A 14248-nucleotide genomic window follows, 5' to 3' on the forward strand; every position below is an offset into this window, starting at 1 on the left:
AGCCCCTCAGGATCACCAAGTCCAACCTACAACCCCTCTCAACAAGATTCACCTTAAACCATATCCCTAAGCACACCATCCAAAAGACCTTTAAACACATCCAGGATGGATGATTCCACCACCTCCCTGGGCAGCTCATTCCAGTCTCTGACCACTCTCTCCATGAAAAACTTTTCCCTAATGTCCAATCTAAACCTCCCCAGCCTCAGCTTGAGGCCATTCCACCTTGTTCTGTCTCCAGTTACCTGTGAGAAGAGACCACAATGCCCCTTCAGGCAGTTGTAGACAGCAAAGAGGTCTGCCCTCAGCCTCCTCTTTTCTACACTAACCATCCCCAGCTCCCTCAGTCACTCCTCATAAGATTTATTCTCTAGGCCCCTTGCAGTAACCTTAACCAGAGATGCTGGCCTGGTGTAAGGTAGAATTCATCCTAGATTGCACTGCAGAACGTCCCCACTGTAAATACCCTGAGCAACTGATAGATGTTCTTTAGGATAGCTGGAGACAGCCCAGAGGGGCATCCAGGACTGGGCTGATGGCAACCCTGTGGACAGACAAGGGCTGGGGCATCTCTTGAGCAATGCTCTGCAGTGCCCATGCAGACTGCTGCCATGGGGCAAGGACACAGGTCCTCCTTACTCTATGGAACATATAGAGTCATAACACTGTTTTGCTTGGAAAACCTAAGATCAAGTCCAACTTTCAACTAACACCACCATGGCCAGGCTCAGGCTGGATCTCAGGAGGAAGTTGGTGCCAAAGAGAATGATTGGCATTGGAAAGGGCTGCCAAGGGAAGTGGTGGAGTCACCATCCCAGGAGGTGTTCAAGCAAAGCCTGGATGAGGCACTTAGGTTGTGCAGGGAGGTCATGGATGTCCCCTCCTGGAAGTGTTCAAGGCCAGGTTGGATGAGAGCTTGAGCAACCTGTTCTAGTGGGAGGTGTCCCTGCCCATAGCAGAGGAGGTGGAGTGAGATAATCTTCAAGGTGCCTTCCAACTCAAACAATTCTACAACTGCCCTCAGCCATCCCAGCTGGCATGGCAGCAGTGGCGGTGTGGAGGGCAGGAATGTGCCCAGAGAAGGGCAACAAAGCTGGTGAGGGGCCTGGAACACAACCCTGTGAGGAGAAGCTATGGGAGCTGGGGGTGTGCAGCCTGGGGAAGAGAAAGCCCAGGGCAGACCTCACTGCTGTCTGTGACTACCTGAAGGGAGGCTGTAGCCAGGTGGGGTTGGGCTCTTCTGCCAGGCAAGCAGCAACAGAGCAAGGGGACGCAGCCTCAAGTTGTGCCAGGGGAGGTCTAGGATGGATGTTAGGAGGAAGTTGTTGTCAGAGAGAGTGATTGGCATTGGAATGGGCTGCCCAGGGAGGTGGTGGAGTCACCATCCCTGGAGGTGTTCAAGCAAAGCCTGGCTGGGGCACTTAGTGCCATGGTCTGGTTGATTGGCCAGGGCTGGGTGCTAGGTTGGGCTGGATGAGCTTGGAGCTCTCTTCCAACCTGCTCGATTCTATGATTCTGTGATTTTGGAGCTGGTGCAGCCTGTCTGCACTAAATATTTTGTTTGAGGCTCTTTTTCCTTTCTTCCTTTCTTTTCCTTTCTCCATTTAAACCCAGGTTGATTTATTCAAATAAGAAAGGCTGTTTTGAAATGAAAAGGCAAAACATTTCAGGTCGCAACAAAATGTTTCAGCGTTTCTGAAACAAAAATGTGTAGCTATAAAAATGTGAAAGTGAAATGTTTTGACATCTGCAGGATCCTCCTGCCCACCCCTTCCTCATCTGTGACTCCCTGCTTTATACGACCCACATTTACAGCTGCTTTGGGTCCCTCTGAAACTGCTTTGTTCTTCAAAGGCTTGCTGGGCTTGGTACATACACAGACATCCCCACACAGAGCCTCCCCACAGTGCTGCTTCTGTAGCTTGATCTAATCCCAGTCCTCTAAAGGCAGGTGAGGGGTTGACCTGCTGGAAAGCAGCTCTGTTGAAGCAGGACTTTGGAGTGCAGGTGGACATCAAGTTCTCCATGAGCCTGCAATGTGCCCAAGAAGCCCAATGGCATCTGGAGTGCATTAACAATAGTGTGGCCAGCAGGTCAAGGAGGGTTCTCCTCCCCATCTGATCTGCCCTGGTAAGGCCTCACTCCTGTCTACAACTACCTGAAGGGAGGTTGTAGCCAGGTGGGGTTGGTCTCTTCTCCCAGACAACCAGCAATAGAACAAGGGGACACAGTATCAAGTTGTGCTGAGGGAAGTACAGGCTGGATGTTAGGAGGAAGTTGTTGTCAGAGAGAGTGATTGGCATTGGAATGGGCTGCCCAGGGAGGTGGTGGAGTCACCATCCCTGGAGGTGTTCAAGAAAAGCCTGGATGAGGCACTTGGTGCCATGGTCTGGTTGACTGGCTAGGGCTGGGTGCTAGGTTGGACTGGATGAGCTTGGAGGTCTCTTCCAACCTGCTTGATTCTATGATTCTGGTGTTCCCAGTTCAAGAGAGATGGGGAACTACTTGAGACGAGTCCAGTGGAGGCTATGAAGATACTGAAGGGCCTGGAGCATCTCTGTGAGGAGTACAGGCTGAGAGACCTGGGGGTGTTGAGCCTCGAGAAGAGCAGCCTCAGAGGGAATCTTCCCAATACTTAGCACGAGCTGAAGAGGGGCAAGAGGATGGGACCAGACTCTTTTCAGTGGTGCCCAGTGACAGGACAAGAGGCAATGGACACAAACTAGAACCCAGAAGATTCCACCTGAATATGAGGAACATCTTATTTGCTGTGAGGGTGCTGGAGCCTTGGAGTGGTCTGCCCAGGAAGGTTGTGGTGTCTCCTTCTATAGAGAGATTCCAAACCCACATAGACATTGTGACTGTGGGCAACCTGCTCTGGGTGACCCTGCTTTAGCAAGAGGATTGGACTTGATGATCTTCAGAGATCACTCTCAACCCTCCACCATGCTGGGATTCTGGGACTCCTGGTTTGTGTGACTGAGCTGCACAAGCTCCCTACCTCAGTTTCCCCCCTGTATAAAAGAGGTAAACCTCTGCCTGCCACTGCAGCAGTGCTGGGAGCACAAAGCAGTGTCTGAAGTGGGAGATGATGGTGAAATGCTGTCCTGGTTTCAGCTGGGACAGAGTTAAATTGTCTTCCTAGTAGCTGGTGCAGTGCTGTGGCATGTTTTGGATTTAGTGTGAGAGCAAAGTTGATAACATGCTGATGTTTTAGTTGTTGCTAGGTAGCTTATCCTAAATTCAGGATTTCTCAGCTTCCCTTTCTCTGCCAGCAAGGAGGTGCACAAGGAGCTGGGAGGGAGCATAGCCAGGACAGCTGACCTGAGCTAGTCAAAAGGATATTCCCTGCCACAGATCATCATGACCAGTATATAAACTGGGGAGAGTTGACCAAGAGGGGCTGATCACTTCTGGAGCATTGGTGGGCAGATAGTAAGGAACTGCATTGTGCATCTCTTGTCTTCTCCTCTCTTTCTCATTACTTTTTGTTAGATTCCTTTTCTTCTTCTTCATCATCATCATCATCATCATCATTATTATATTTTAATGACTGAACTGTTCTTATCTCAAGCCAGAGGTTTTACTTTTCTCCCCAGTTCCCTTCCCCATCCCACTGGGACAGCAAGCAGCTGAATGTTTCTTAGTTGCTGGCTGGGGTTAAACCATGACAGATGCTCAGCAAGACTATGCCTGGGGATGGAAGACCAGCACCCACCCACCTCCTTACCCATGCAAAAGCAAGACCTCCCCACTGTTACAAACCCTCACCTGCAGAGAGGGTGATGGAGCTGAGCTTCACCCTGTAGAGGTTGCTCCTGACCCGCCAGTGCTGCACCATGGGGTAGCCCATTGCCTCGTCATACTTGATGTCCCCTGCAAATGAAAAGCTGATGTTCAGTCCCTGCTGACCATGCTCTGAGGAGTTCTCAAGGCTCACACCAAGCAATTGCTCTGCTACATGCCACAGAGGTGAGAAATGAGGTGGTAGCAGGGATGGTGACCTCCTTTGAAGGTCACAGCATGGAGTCCCCAGGCAGCACCAGTGCTGGGATGGCTGAGATGCTGTGTTGGGGTAGACTCACACAGCCCATTTCTGCCCCAGGTACACAGCAGTGATACTGTGAAGGACTCCAAGATGCCAGGATTGCTGATGCTCCTCAGGGACCATGCTGGGATTGAGGGTGGGAGAAGGGGATCTGGCTCCTACGCTTGTCCCCATTGAGGCTGAGCCTGGGGGCAGCTCATACCAGTGAGAAGCTGGAGGTCAGGAAGGGGCTCTGAGAGGACACCGCGGCACTGCTCCTCCACGGGCAGGGGGATCACCAGGAGGCCATCAGCTAGCTGAGGGAAGTCCTTGATGAAGTTATTCTCCCTGCAGAGAGAAAAAGACAACTGCAAAGCAACGATGCAGGCCACGGCCTGGCAGTGGGGCTGAGCTGCCCTGGTGGCACAGGGACAGGCGGTGAGGGAGGGTGAAGGACATCTCCTCTGGGCAGAACTAACCAAGGATGGGTTTGTAGTACCCACCACAAACCACCCTAGCTCTGCAGATCTCCAAGGTGATGCTTAATGAGCTCCTTAGGGACCAAGGCTCTGTTAGCTCTCCAGCAGCACAGGACTGCTCTCAGACTGGGGACCTGGCCTCTGGTTTTGGCCTGGATTGTCTAAGTGTGGCACTGGAGAGGGGGCAGACGGCAGTGAGGAGAGAGAAACAGTTGCTACACCCCAAAACTGCCCCTTTTTACCCCTTGCAGCATCTTCCCAGTATAGAACAGTGAGCAAGCATCAGGTCAAGTCCTGATTGGGCTCCCCAAACCAGGCAGCAGCATCACCCTCACAGCCTTGATCCCAGTGACTGAGGAAAAGATACATTTAAAGGCAGACAGCAAACCCAAAAGTTTTACCAGCCAGCCACACACTTGGGCTCTTGTCTAACCTTAGCAGGCTTAATGTTGGAGAACAGGCACCTACTGAATTGTATCTAGAACAAAGATGCTGGGGAAAGGATTTGCAATGGTGAGCAGGCAGGTCCTTGGGAGACAACCTTCCCTTGGCAAGCCCAACGCCTCATGCCTGCACAAAGAAACGGGAGGGGGCACTTTAAATATTGATCTTGCTGCCAAAATATAGGCCAAGAGGCTCTGTGTCCCCTGGGTACAGAGACAAAAGGGCAGCAGAGCAGAGAAAGGGAGGTTCCTGCAAAATCAGGTCAGCCCCAGGAGCTGGGGGGAGGCTCAGGCTGCCATTTCTCTGAATGGATTTTCCTGTAAGCAGCTGCTGCTCTCACTCCTCTTCCCCACCTCTATCCCCCCATAGCCTATTGCTGAGGGTTGGGGATGATGCTCTGTCATCCCATGATCATCTCACACACGGGGACACCTTGGCCACCTCCAAGGGTCCAGCTGCAGTGAGACGCTGAGCACTTCCCTGAGGCCCTTTTGCTGCTCTTCAGACAGAATACAGCCAGTACCACCTCTAAGAGTTGTCATCAGGAGGCTGTAGCTCCATGCAACCAGCCTGGGGACACTCCCAGCCCTGAGGTGGGTGCACTGGGATGAGCAACTGCAGGTGGGAACACCTGAGTGCAACCAAGGATGGCTGCACGGGCAGCCCTGGCAGCAGGCAGCAGCCTGCCTTCATGCTGCACCCCCTTCTCAAAGCCAGCAGCACCTGCCTGCATCTCAGGAGGTTCACTTTAGGCCCTGCTGGAGAAGAAATGGTTTATGAGGGGGGAAGCCTCTCACTCAGACATGTGCTCACCAGGCCCCCACTGCTCATGCCTGGCACAGGATCCCCGTGGTGGGACAGAGCCTGGCTGCTCGGAGGGATGCAAATGGGGGACTGCAATTACTGCTGAGGCTGCGTGGGTGGTGGGCTGCAAAATGAGGCAAGTGGGTAGGGAATGCAGGAAGGAGCATGGCAGCATCTGTGCTGCTCTGCCTCAGCACAAAAGGGAGAAAAGCATCAGCACTACCAAATCCCAAAGCTCTGAGAGGTGCTGCTGCACCAGGAACACAGGACACAGCTGCACAGAGGCCACCTGCCACCCCAGGGCATGGGGACTGCCCCCTTCATGATGGGTCAGCCCTGTACCCTGCACTCAGCAGTGCACAAGGGCTAGGTGGGTCACAGCAGAGGCCTGCCCAGCCCTGCAGGACCAGGACAGAATGCCCAGGAAGAAAATGACACTGGTTGATGGCACCTTCCAAAGTGCTCTCCCATTGCCTTGGGACAGATTCAGTGGTGTCAGAGGAGCTCAGCTGCATGGGACAGAAAAAACATGGCATGGCAGACACCAGAAGACTGCATCAGCCCTGTGCCTTGCACACAGGGCAGGGAAGATGAAAAAAGTCACAGAATCACTGAACCATTTTGGCTTGAAGAGACCTTTCAGATCACCTTTAACCCAGCACTGCCAGGTCACCACTAAACCACATCCCTCAGCATCACATCTACAGGTCCCTCCAAAGACTCCACCACTTCCCTGGGCAGCATTTTCCAGGGCTTGACAAGCTTTTGGGGGAAGATGTTTCTAATCTGCCATTGGAGTGAGCTGCCCAGGGAGGTGGAGGAGTTGCTGTCTCTGGAGGTGTTCAAGCAAAGCCTGGATGAGGCACTTGGTGCCATGGTCTGGTTGATTGGCTAGAACTCGGTGCTAGGTTGGACTGGATGAGCTTGGAGGTCTCTTCCAACCTGGCTGATTCTATGACTCTAATGTCTAACCTAAACATGCCCTAGCCATTTCTTCTTGTCCCATAGCTAAGGAGCAGCATCTCCTCCTCCTGTGCAAACCCATTCTGATCATCTCCCTAACACCTGCCTATGCCATGAGCCTGCGGACCAGCTGGCATGAGCCTGGACATGAGCCCAGCTCACCTGCGGCACAGTGCAAAGGTCCAGGTGAAACAAGGGGCAAGGCAAGCCAAGGTGGGGCTGAACACACCAGCACATACCCACAACATGCTCTGGTGATGGGAGGCTGCAGCAGTACCAGGCTGGACTTCAGAAGTACTTCAGTGCTGCATGTTTGCACCAAACCCTTTGTAGGAGCACAGAGTTGTTTTGGCTGGAAAAGCCCTCTAAGGTCGAGTCCAACCATTGACCTAACACCACCATGGCCATTAAACCTGTCACAAACTGCTATGGCTGCAGGTTTCTTGAACACCTCCAGGGAAGGGGACTCCACCACCTCCCTGGGCAGCCTGTTCCAATCCCTGACCACTCTTGCAGGAAAGAATTTTTTTCCTAATCTCCAACCTAAGTTTCCCCTGGCACAATTTCAGGCCATTTCCTCTCCTATCATCTAATACTAGAGAGAAGGGACCAGCTCCACCTCCCTGCTACATCTTTTCAGGGACTTGTAGAGAGCACTGAGGTCTCTCCTCAGCCTTATCTTCTCCAGACTAAACAATCCCAGTTGCCCTAGCTGCACCTCATTCAACTTGTTCTCCATCTCCAGACCATTTGCCAGCATAGTTGCCCTTCTCTGGACCTGCTCCAGCACTTCAATGTCTTTCTTGGAGTGAGGGCTCCAAAATTGAACACAGTCTCCTTCTTCCCTTCCTCCCCACCTCCAGGGCCCTACTTTCTGCCACCCTGAAGCAGGGATGAGCTGAAGCTGTGCAGGAGGAAGTATCTAACAGCACACAGGATCTGGCCATGGCACAGTCCCCTTGCCAGCCTGCATTGTGTCAAGCCCTTGTTGTGTGGGAAGGTAAATTGGGAGGGCGGATGATGTGGACACCCATACCCACTTGTGCCAGGCAGCATGCCTGGCTGTGTGCCATGGAGCTGCAGCCAGCAGAGTGGCAGCTCCTCTGCCACTGTGCCTCATTAATAACCTTGTGGCTCACAGCACTGCTCACCGCAGAGGCACAAAGAAGAGCCTCTGCCAAGCTTTTGTGCTCTCTGGGAGCTCTGATCAAAGCTGCTGGGCTCTTTGTGAGGGGCAGGGAGACAAAGGAGGGAAGGGATGTGGCAGCATCCTTGTGCCTGTGCTGCCACACGTGTCTCCATCTGGGGCACAGCCAAGCCACCAGCATCTCCACATGGGTGCAGGGCCACATGCAAGGTTCCCACCTGGGGGTCTAGGCCATTTCCAAGAGGCACAACTATGCCTTCATGGGACCTTGTGGCTCCCTCTGATCATGAAGCCAGGTTTATTTTGATAGGATCAGGAGAGAGGCAGACAAACTCACCTGCTACCAGCACTTGCTGGCCCCATTACATCCTCCTCTGCCTCTTGTTCTGCCCTCCCAGCACTCATGTTGTTGATGCTTGCAGGACAGCGAGCACAGGGCAAGCTGCTCTCTCAAGCACCATGCACACTGAATCCACTCCTTGGCTCACATCTCTCAGATTCTGAGTGATTACACAAGGAAATGCTGCTTCTCCCAGTCCTCAGCAGCAGCTGACCCAGACTGTGTTCCTGCCCTAGGAGGGAGCTGACTTCCAGCAAAATGAGTCTTGATGCTGGGAAAGGTCAAATGGCCAAAGGCTTTAATGAGCTCTCCTGGTGGCAGGGTGGGCTAAGAAGGAAGGTAGCTGCTTGGATTAAACTGAGTTCAAAATCCTGGCTTTGATGGACAGTAACCTTGACCAAGTCATGAAACCCACCTCAGGTGACAGATACAGACAGCAGCACTCTCCATCCCAGACTGCTGGTGGGTTGAAGGCAATTAGCAGCTGCTCAGGTACCAGGAGGGGGGCTCAGGCAGCCAGAGGCTACTGTGCTGGCATCCTCCTGCCCTTCTGAAACTGCATGCACAAACTAGAGATGTTTTTTGGGGAATATGACCTTAAATAACACACCCAAGATCATGCAGTGCAGTGTAGGGCTGCATTGCTGTGCTCTGCAGGGCTGCTATCATCTTATGCAGCTGAGTGGAAGCCTTTACACAGCACCAGCATCCCACAGCACCCCTGAGTGAAAGGGGGTTTGGAGGAGCAGGAGAGCTTTGTGCAGTTGCTGGGGAGCAGCTGAAATGTTGGGGTGCTCCTGGAAGTCTAACCACATCCCTAGAGTTCACAATCCCACAGCTAAGCTACAACCACAACACCATGGCCCTCAGCACCACATCCACAAGGCAGCCTGGTCCAATTCTTGATAACCCTTTCAGTGAGGACATTTTTCCTAACACCCAACCTAAATCCCAAGTCTTGGACCATGATATGATTCTGCTGAGCTCTGGAGAACCTTATTCCCCTGTCAAGCTCCCAGTGGGATTCTGGCTGCTAGTTGTGGAAGATCAGCTGTGGACTCAGATTAATTTCATGTTCTTAGGAACATCACTGGGTGAAGGAGCAGCTTCTCCTCCTCAGCTCAGCCAGCTGTGGCTTCCTCCCTTCATGCTTCACTCCCAAAGGACACAGCCTCAAGGCTGCACACTGACCCTTTTAGGACACCTCCTCGCTCCTGCAAAGTTGGTGTGGGGCTTCCAGCCTCCACCCAGCACTGAGAGCAGACCCTGCAGTGCACTGCAGAAACTGGACAAATATATTCATGAAGGGGTAAGGGGGGGAAAAAAGGACCATCATTATCAAATGACCTCACAAGTGATTAGCTGACGCCCTGAAGCATGAGATTTAATTACCCTTATCTGAGCCAGCACAGCTACAAATGTTAATCACATCATCATCCAGGCTGCTCCTGTTCAGCACAGCCACTGTGCGAGGACCACGCTGTCTGCTGTGCCCAGCTGAGGGGACAACTTCCCCAGCAAGAATCACTTAATCTTGCTTCTTTCTGTCCTGTGATGGCTTGGGGAGAACAAGATGGATGTGAGGTTACCCAGTGCCAGGTGTTACAGACTCGCAGATTGAGCTGGGCTGCAAGAGACACTCAAAGGTCATCTTGTGCAGGCCTCCTGCAGTCAGCAGGGACACCTCCAACTAGATCAGGCTGCCCAGGGCCTCACTGACTCTGATCTTGAGTGTCTTCAGGATGAGGCCTCAACCACATCCCTTGGCAACCTGTTCCAGTAGCTCACCACCCTCATAGTGCAGAACTTCCTCCTGATGTCCAACCTAAATCTCCCCTGCTCCAGTTTCAAACCATTGCCCCTTACCTTATCACCAGAAGTTCCTCTCCAGTCTCCCTGTAGGTCCCCTTTACATATTGATATATTGCTATAAGGTCTCCCTGGAGCTTTCTCTTCCCCAGGCTGAAGAGCCTCAATTCTTTCAGCCTGTCTTCATAGGAGAGAATCCCCATCCCTCTGATCATCTTTGTGGCACTCCTCTGGATCTGCTCCAGCAGGTCCATGTCTCTCCTGTTTGGGGGACCCATAGTTGTCTACAACTACCTGAAGGGAGTCTGTAGCCAGGTAGGGTTGGGCTCTTCTGCCAGGCAAGCAGCAACAGAACAAGGGGACAGTCTCAAGTTGTGCCAGGGGAGGTCTAGGCTGGATGTTAGGAGGAAGTTCTTCATAGAGAAGAGTGATTGGCATTGGAATGGGCTGCCCAGGGAGGTGGTGGAGTCGCCGTGCCTGGAGGTGTTCAAGAAAGGGCTGGATGAGGCACTTAGTGCCATGGTCTGGTTGATTGGATAGGGCTGGGTGCTAGGTTGGACTGGATGATCTTAGAGGTCTCTTCCAACCTGTCTGATTCTATGATTCTGTGACAGTTGGATGCAGTACTCCAGGTGAGGTCTCACCAGAGCAGAGCAGCAGAAGCCATGCTTCTTTGGAGGCAGCTCAGGATACACTTGACCCAGCTCTTCCTTGGAGGAGCTTTCCTGCTACGGTGGCTGCAAGCTCACAAGAGCCCAGTCTGCATTTGTCATGGGGACATTCAGAAACAGCTTTTTAGCTTGTGGTCACCAAAAATAATGGATCTAGAGGCACTGGGAGACAGAAAAGAGGGTGTCCTGTCTCCACAGACACTTTGGACAAGGTAAGCACATCGTAAATCTCTCCCCACGTGTCTCCATGACCTCAGGCACCGCTGAATTATAAAGACTTAATGCAAACCCTCTGAAGCAGCAGTTACTTACTCCAAATCTACTGGTCATTAATTATAGCAAAGCTCCACTCCTCTGGAATGAGGCAGGATGAAAAAGCAGACACTACTCAGGTTTTGCCAGGCCCTGGAGCACCTCCAGCTCCCCCGCATTCAGCCCTAACCACTGTATGCAATGATGCACAGACAGACCAGGCTGGGAGGAGAGCACCGACCTGGAGCTGTCCCTGCCACCCAAATCTCTCTGGTGCCAACACAGCTATTGCCCCATCCAACTGTGGATCAGATCTGTCCCCACACTGCCTGTCACTCCCCATCACATGCCCAGTGGGCCCCACTGGAGCACCAGCAATAAGCAGCCTGGCAATATTCAGTAGCTGCCTCACCCTCTCGGTTCAGGGAGAATTAGCATTTAAATTGAGGTGTTTCAAGGAGTAGATCATAGCAGCGCTGGGGCTGAGATGCCTGCAGGCACACACCATGCTCCTCCAGGCTGGTGTCATGTTCCTGCACGCATGGTGCTCAGCACTGTGCCCTTCACGTTGGCTCAAAGTGAGCCCTGAAATCCTCTGTGGGGCTGGGACAAACTGGGACCCCCCTTCCCGCACCTTTCTCTCTCCATCTCTCACAGAATCACAGAAACATCCAGGTTGGCAGGATGATCCCTCAGGATCACCAAGTCCAATCTATAACCCTACTCGACAAGATTCATCTTAACCCATAACTCATGTCCCTAAGCACCACATCCAAACGACCCTTAAACATATCCAGGGTCGGCAACTTCACCCTTCAACAGAAAGGGCCCAGGGCTGGGACTGTGCACTGGTGAAGTCCTCAGCTCTGGTGATAGGGAGCTGATGGCACAGGCTCAGCCAATGCTGGTGGGACACCCTAGGCTCCATCTGCATTGCTCATCAGGCTGCAATCCCTTTCCCCTCATCCTCAACTTGGTTCAACAAGACCAAGTGCAAGGTCTTGCATCTGGGTCGGGGCAATGCCAAGCACAAATCCAGGCTGGGCAGTGAGGGGCTGGAGAGCAGCCCTGAGGAGAGGGACTTGGGGGTGCTGCTGGACGAGAAGCTCAACAGGAGCCAGCAGTGTGCACTTGCAGCCCAGAAAGCCAAGCAGAGCCTGGGCTGCAGCAGCACAAGTGTGGCCAGCAGGGCCAGGGAGGTGATTCTCCTCCTCTGCTCTGCTCTGCTGAGACCCCACCTGGAGTACTGCATCCAGTTCTAAAGCTCCTATGACAAGAGGAATGTGGAGATGCTGGAGAGTGTCCAGAGCAGAGCCATGAGGATGCTCAGAGGGCTGCAGCAGCCCTGCTGTGGGGACAGACTGAAAGAGTTGGGGCTGTGCAGTCTGGAGAAGAGGAGACTCTGAGGTGACCTTCTTGTGGCCTTCCAGGATCTGAAGGGGGCTACAAAAAGCTGGGGAGGGACTTTTTAGGCTCTCAGGGAGTGACAGAACTATGGGGAGATGGAGCAAAGTTGGAGGTGGGGAGATTCAGAATGGACATAAGGAGGAAGTTGTTGAGCAGGAGAGTGGTGAGAGGCTGGAATGGGTTGCCCAGGGAGGTGTTTGAGGCCCCATGGCTGGAGGTGTTTAAGGCCAGGCTGGCTCAGGCTGTGTGCAGCCTGCTCTAGGGTAGGGTACCCCTGCCCATGGCAGGGGAATTGGAACTGGCTGATCTTTGTGGTCCCGTCCAACCCTGACTGATTGTAGCATTCTACCACTCCAAGCCCTTGTAATAGGTCCCCCTTCAGGTACTGGGAGGCCACTCTAAGGTCTCTCTGGAGCCTCCTTCTTCTCCAGGCTGAACAGCCCCAACTCTCTCAGCCTGTCTGCACAGGGGAGGTGCTCCAGCCCTCTGATCATTCTCCCCTCCCCACTCCCCATTGCACAACCATTCATTTCTTCCAGCAAGGCACCTCCTGCGGGCGCAGTCCCGAGGTGGGCTGTGGATCTGTCCTCCTTGTCGTGCCCAGTGGGAGCAGGCTGGGCTGGAGAGCAGAGTCAAAACAAATGTGCAAAGTTACGGTTCCCACAGCAACGCCTGGCACTGTGCAGGCAGGGAAGGCTGGATTTATGCTTCAATTACGGAGTCGTGGCTCCAAAAGGAATCCCATGCAGAGCTCTGGTTTTCATCCCCTTACAGAACTTTGCAAATCTATGGATTATTCCCTTTGGGATTGAAATTTCCCCTGCTTAACCTAAGCTTAAAGGTGATTCTCTGCAAGAAGTTCTAAAAGTCAGAAAACAGCTTGAGTGACAGAGGGAGAGAAAGAGAGCAGACAGCAGACATGCTTATGGGTGGAGAAAGGGAAAAGAGCAGGGACCTGCCTCTGGCTTGCCTGTAACTCTGCCAGGAGTTGCTCCTGGAAGCAGAGAGTGAATCCCCAGGGAGGCCAGTGCAGTTTGCTGGGAGACAGTGACTTGTTGCAGGAGCTGCTATCATTAACACTCAGACCTCAGCAAGATCTTCTACCTGTGTCACAACCAGAGCCCAGAATAGGCCAATGGCAATCTCTTCCCTCTGATGGAGGCCTTTTTGTTTGATGGGCTGCTTGCTTGGACAAGCAGCAAGGAAACTGATGAAATGCAACCCAGCACATGTCTGACTCAACACTTTGCATCTTTAAGTTGCTGTCTCCTTACTACTGTCCTGCTCAAGTCACATCACCTAGGTGTATCCCTCACTTAGGTTCTCATCATCACTTATATGCTTACTGTCATTTGGGTGCTCACCATCACCCAGCACAAACCCTTCCATGCACACCTCTCTGCTCCTCTCCTCCTCCTGCAGGGACAAAGCAAGTAAGCAAGTACCCAAAACCTCTCTCCCAGGGTGGCTCTGCATTAAGTGTTTGGCTGACCTCCCCAGTGAGATAGGCAGAGGCTCCACCACTACACGTGTCTGGCTGAGTTTTGGCCTCAGCAGTCTTGTCCTGAGCCTACAGCCTGTTGGCAGGGCCAGGAGGACACATCTGAGACATATGTCCTTGACTGGAAGGTCTGGGAGATGCCTGATAGCTGATGTGGCTCTTTGCCAAGGGCTGGTGCTGCTCAGTGTCTGCCAGGGGGACCTCTGCCTTGCTCTTCATGGCTCCTTCCTGTATGACCTTCGTCATTGCTGACAGCCAAAGGGTCTGACCTTGCTGTCTTCCATAAGCTCAGCAACTTTAGACAGACAGACCTTCTGGAGCAGCTCATAGAGCTTCTGCCCACCAGGCTGTGGTCACTGTGAGATGATCTGGGAAGAGTCTCTCTGTGGGGATGTTTTTTCTAT

The 14248-nt window shown here is 52.8% G+C and overlaps 1 protein-coding gene across 10 annotated transcripts in view; it reads right to left on the bottom strand.

The window, feature by feature from the left end:
• Window positions 1–14248, bottom strand: part of ASTN2 (astrotactin 2) — a 471703-nt gene that overhangs the window by 149810 nt on the left and 307645 nt on the right. For all 10 annotated transcript variants that reach the window (XM_064171672.1, XM_064171662.1, XM_064171667.1 and 7 more), the window contains 2 exons: window positions 4251–4375; window positions 3772–3876 (listed from right to left, as the gene is read on the bottom strand). In XM_064171672.1, coding sequence (XP_064027742.1) covers window positions 3772–3876; window positions 4251–4375 — 230 coding nt within the window. The remainder of the gene's footprint in view (window positions 1–3771; window positions 3877–4250; window positions 4376–14248) is intronic.

This window comes from Pogoniulus pusillus, chromosome 35, assembly GCF_015220805.1.
Source record: "Pogoniulus pusillus isolate bPogPus1 chromosome 35, bPogPus1.pri, whole genome shotgun sequence".
Lineage (NCBI taxonomy): Eukaryota > Metazoa > Chordata > Aves > Piciformes > Lybiidae > Pogoniulus > Pogoniulus pusillus.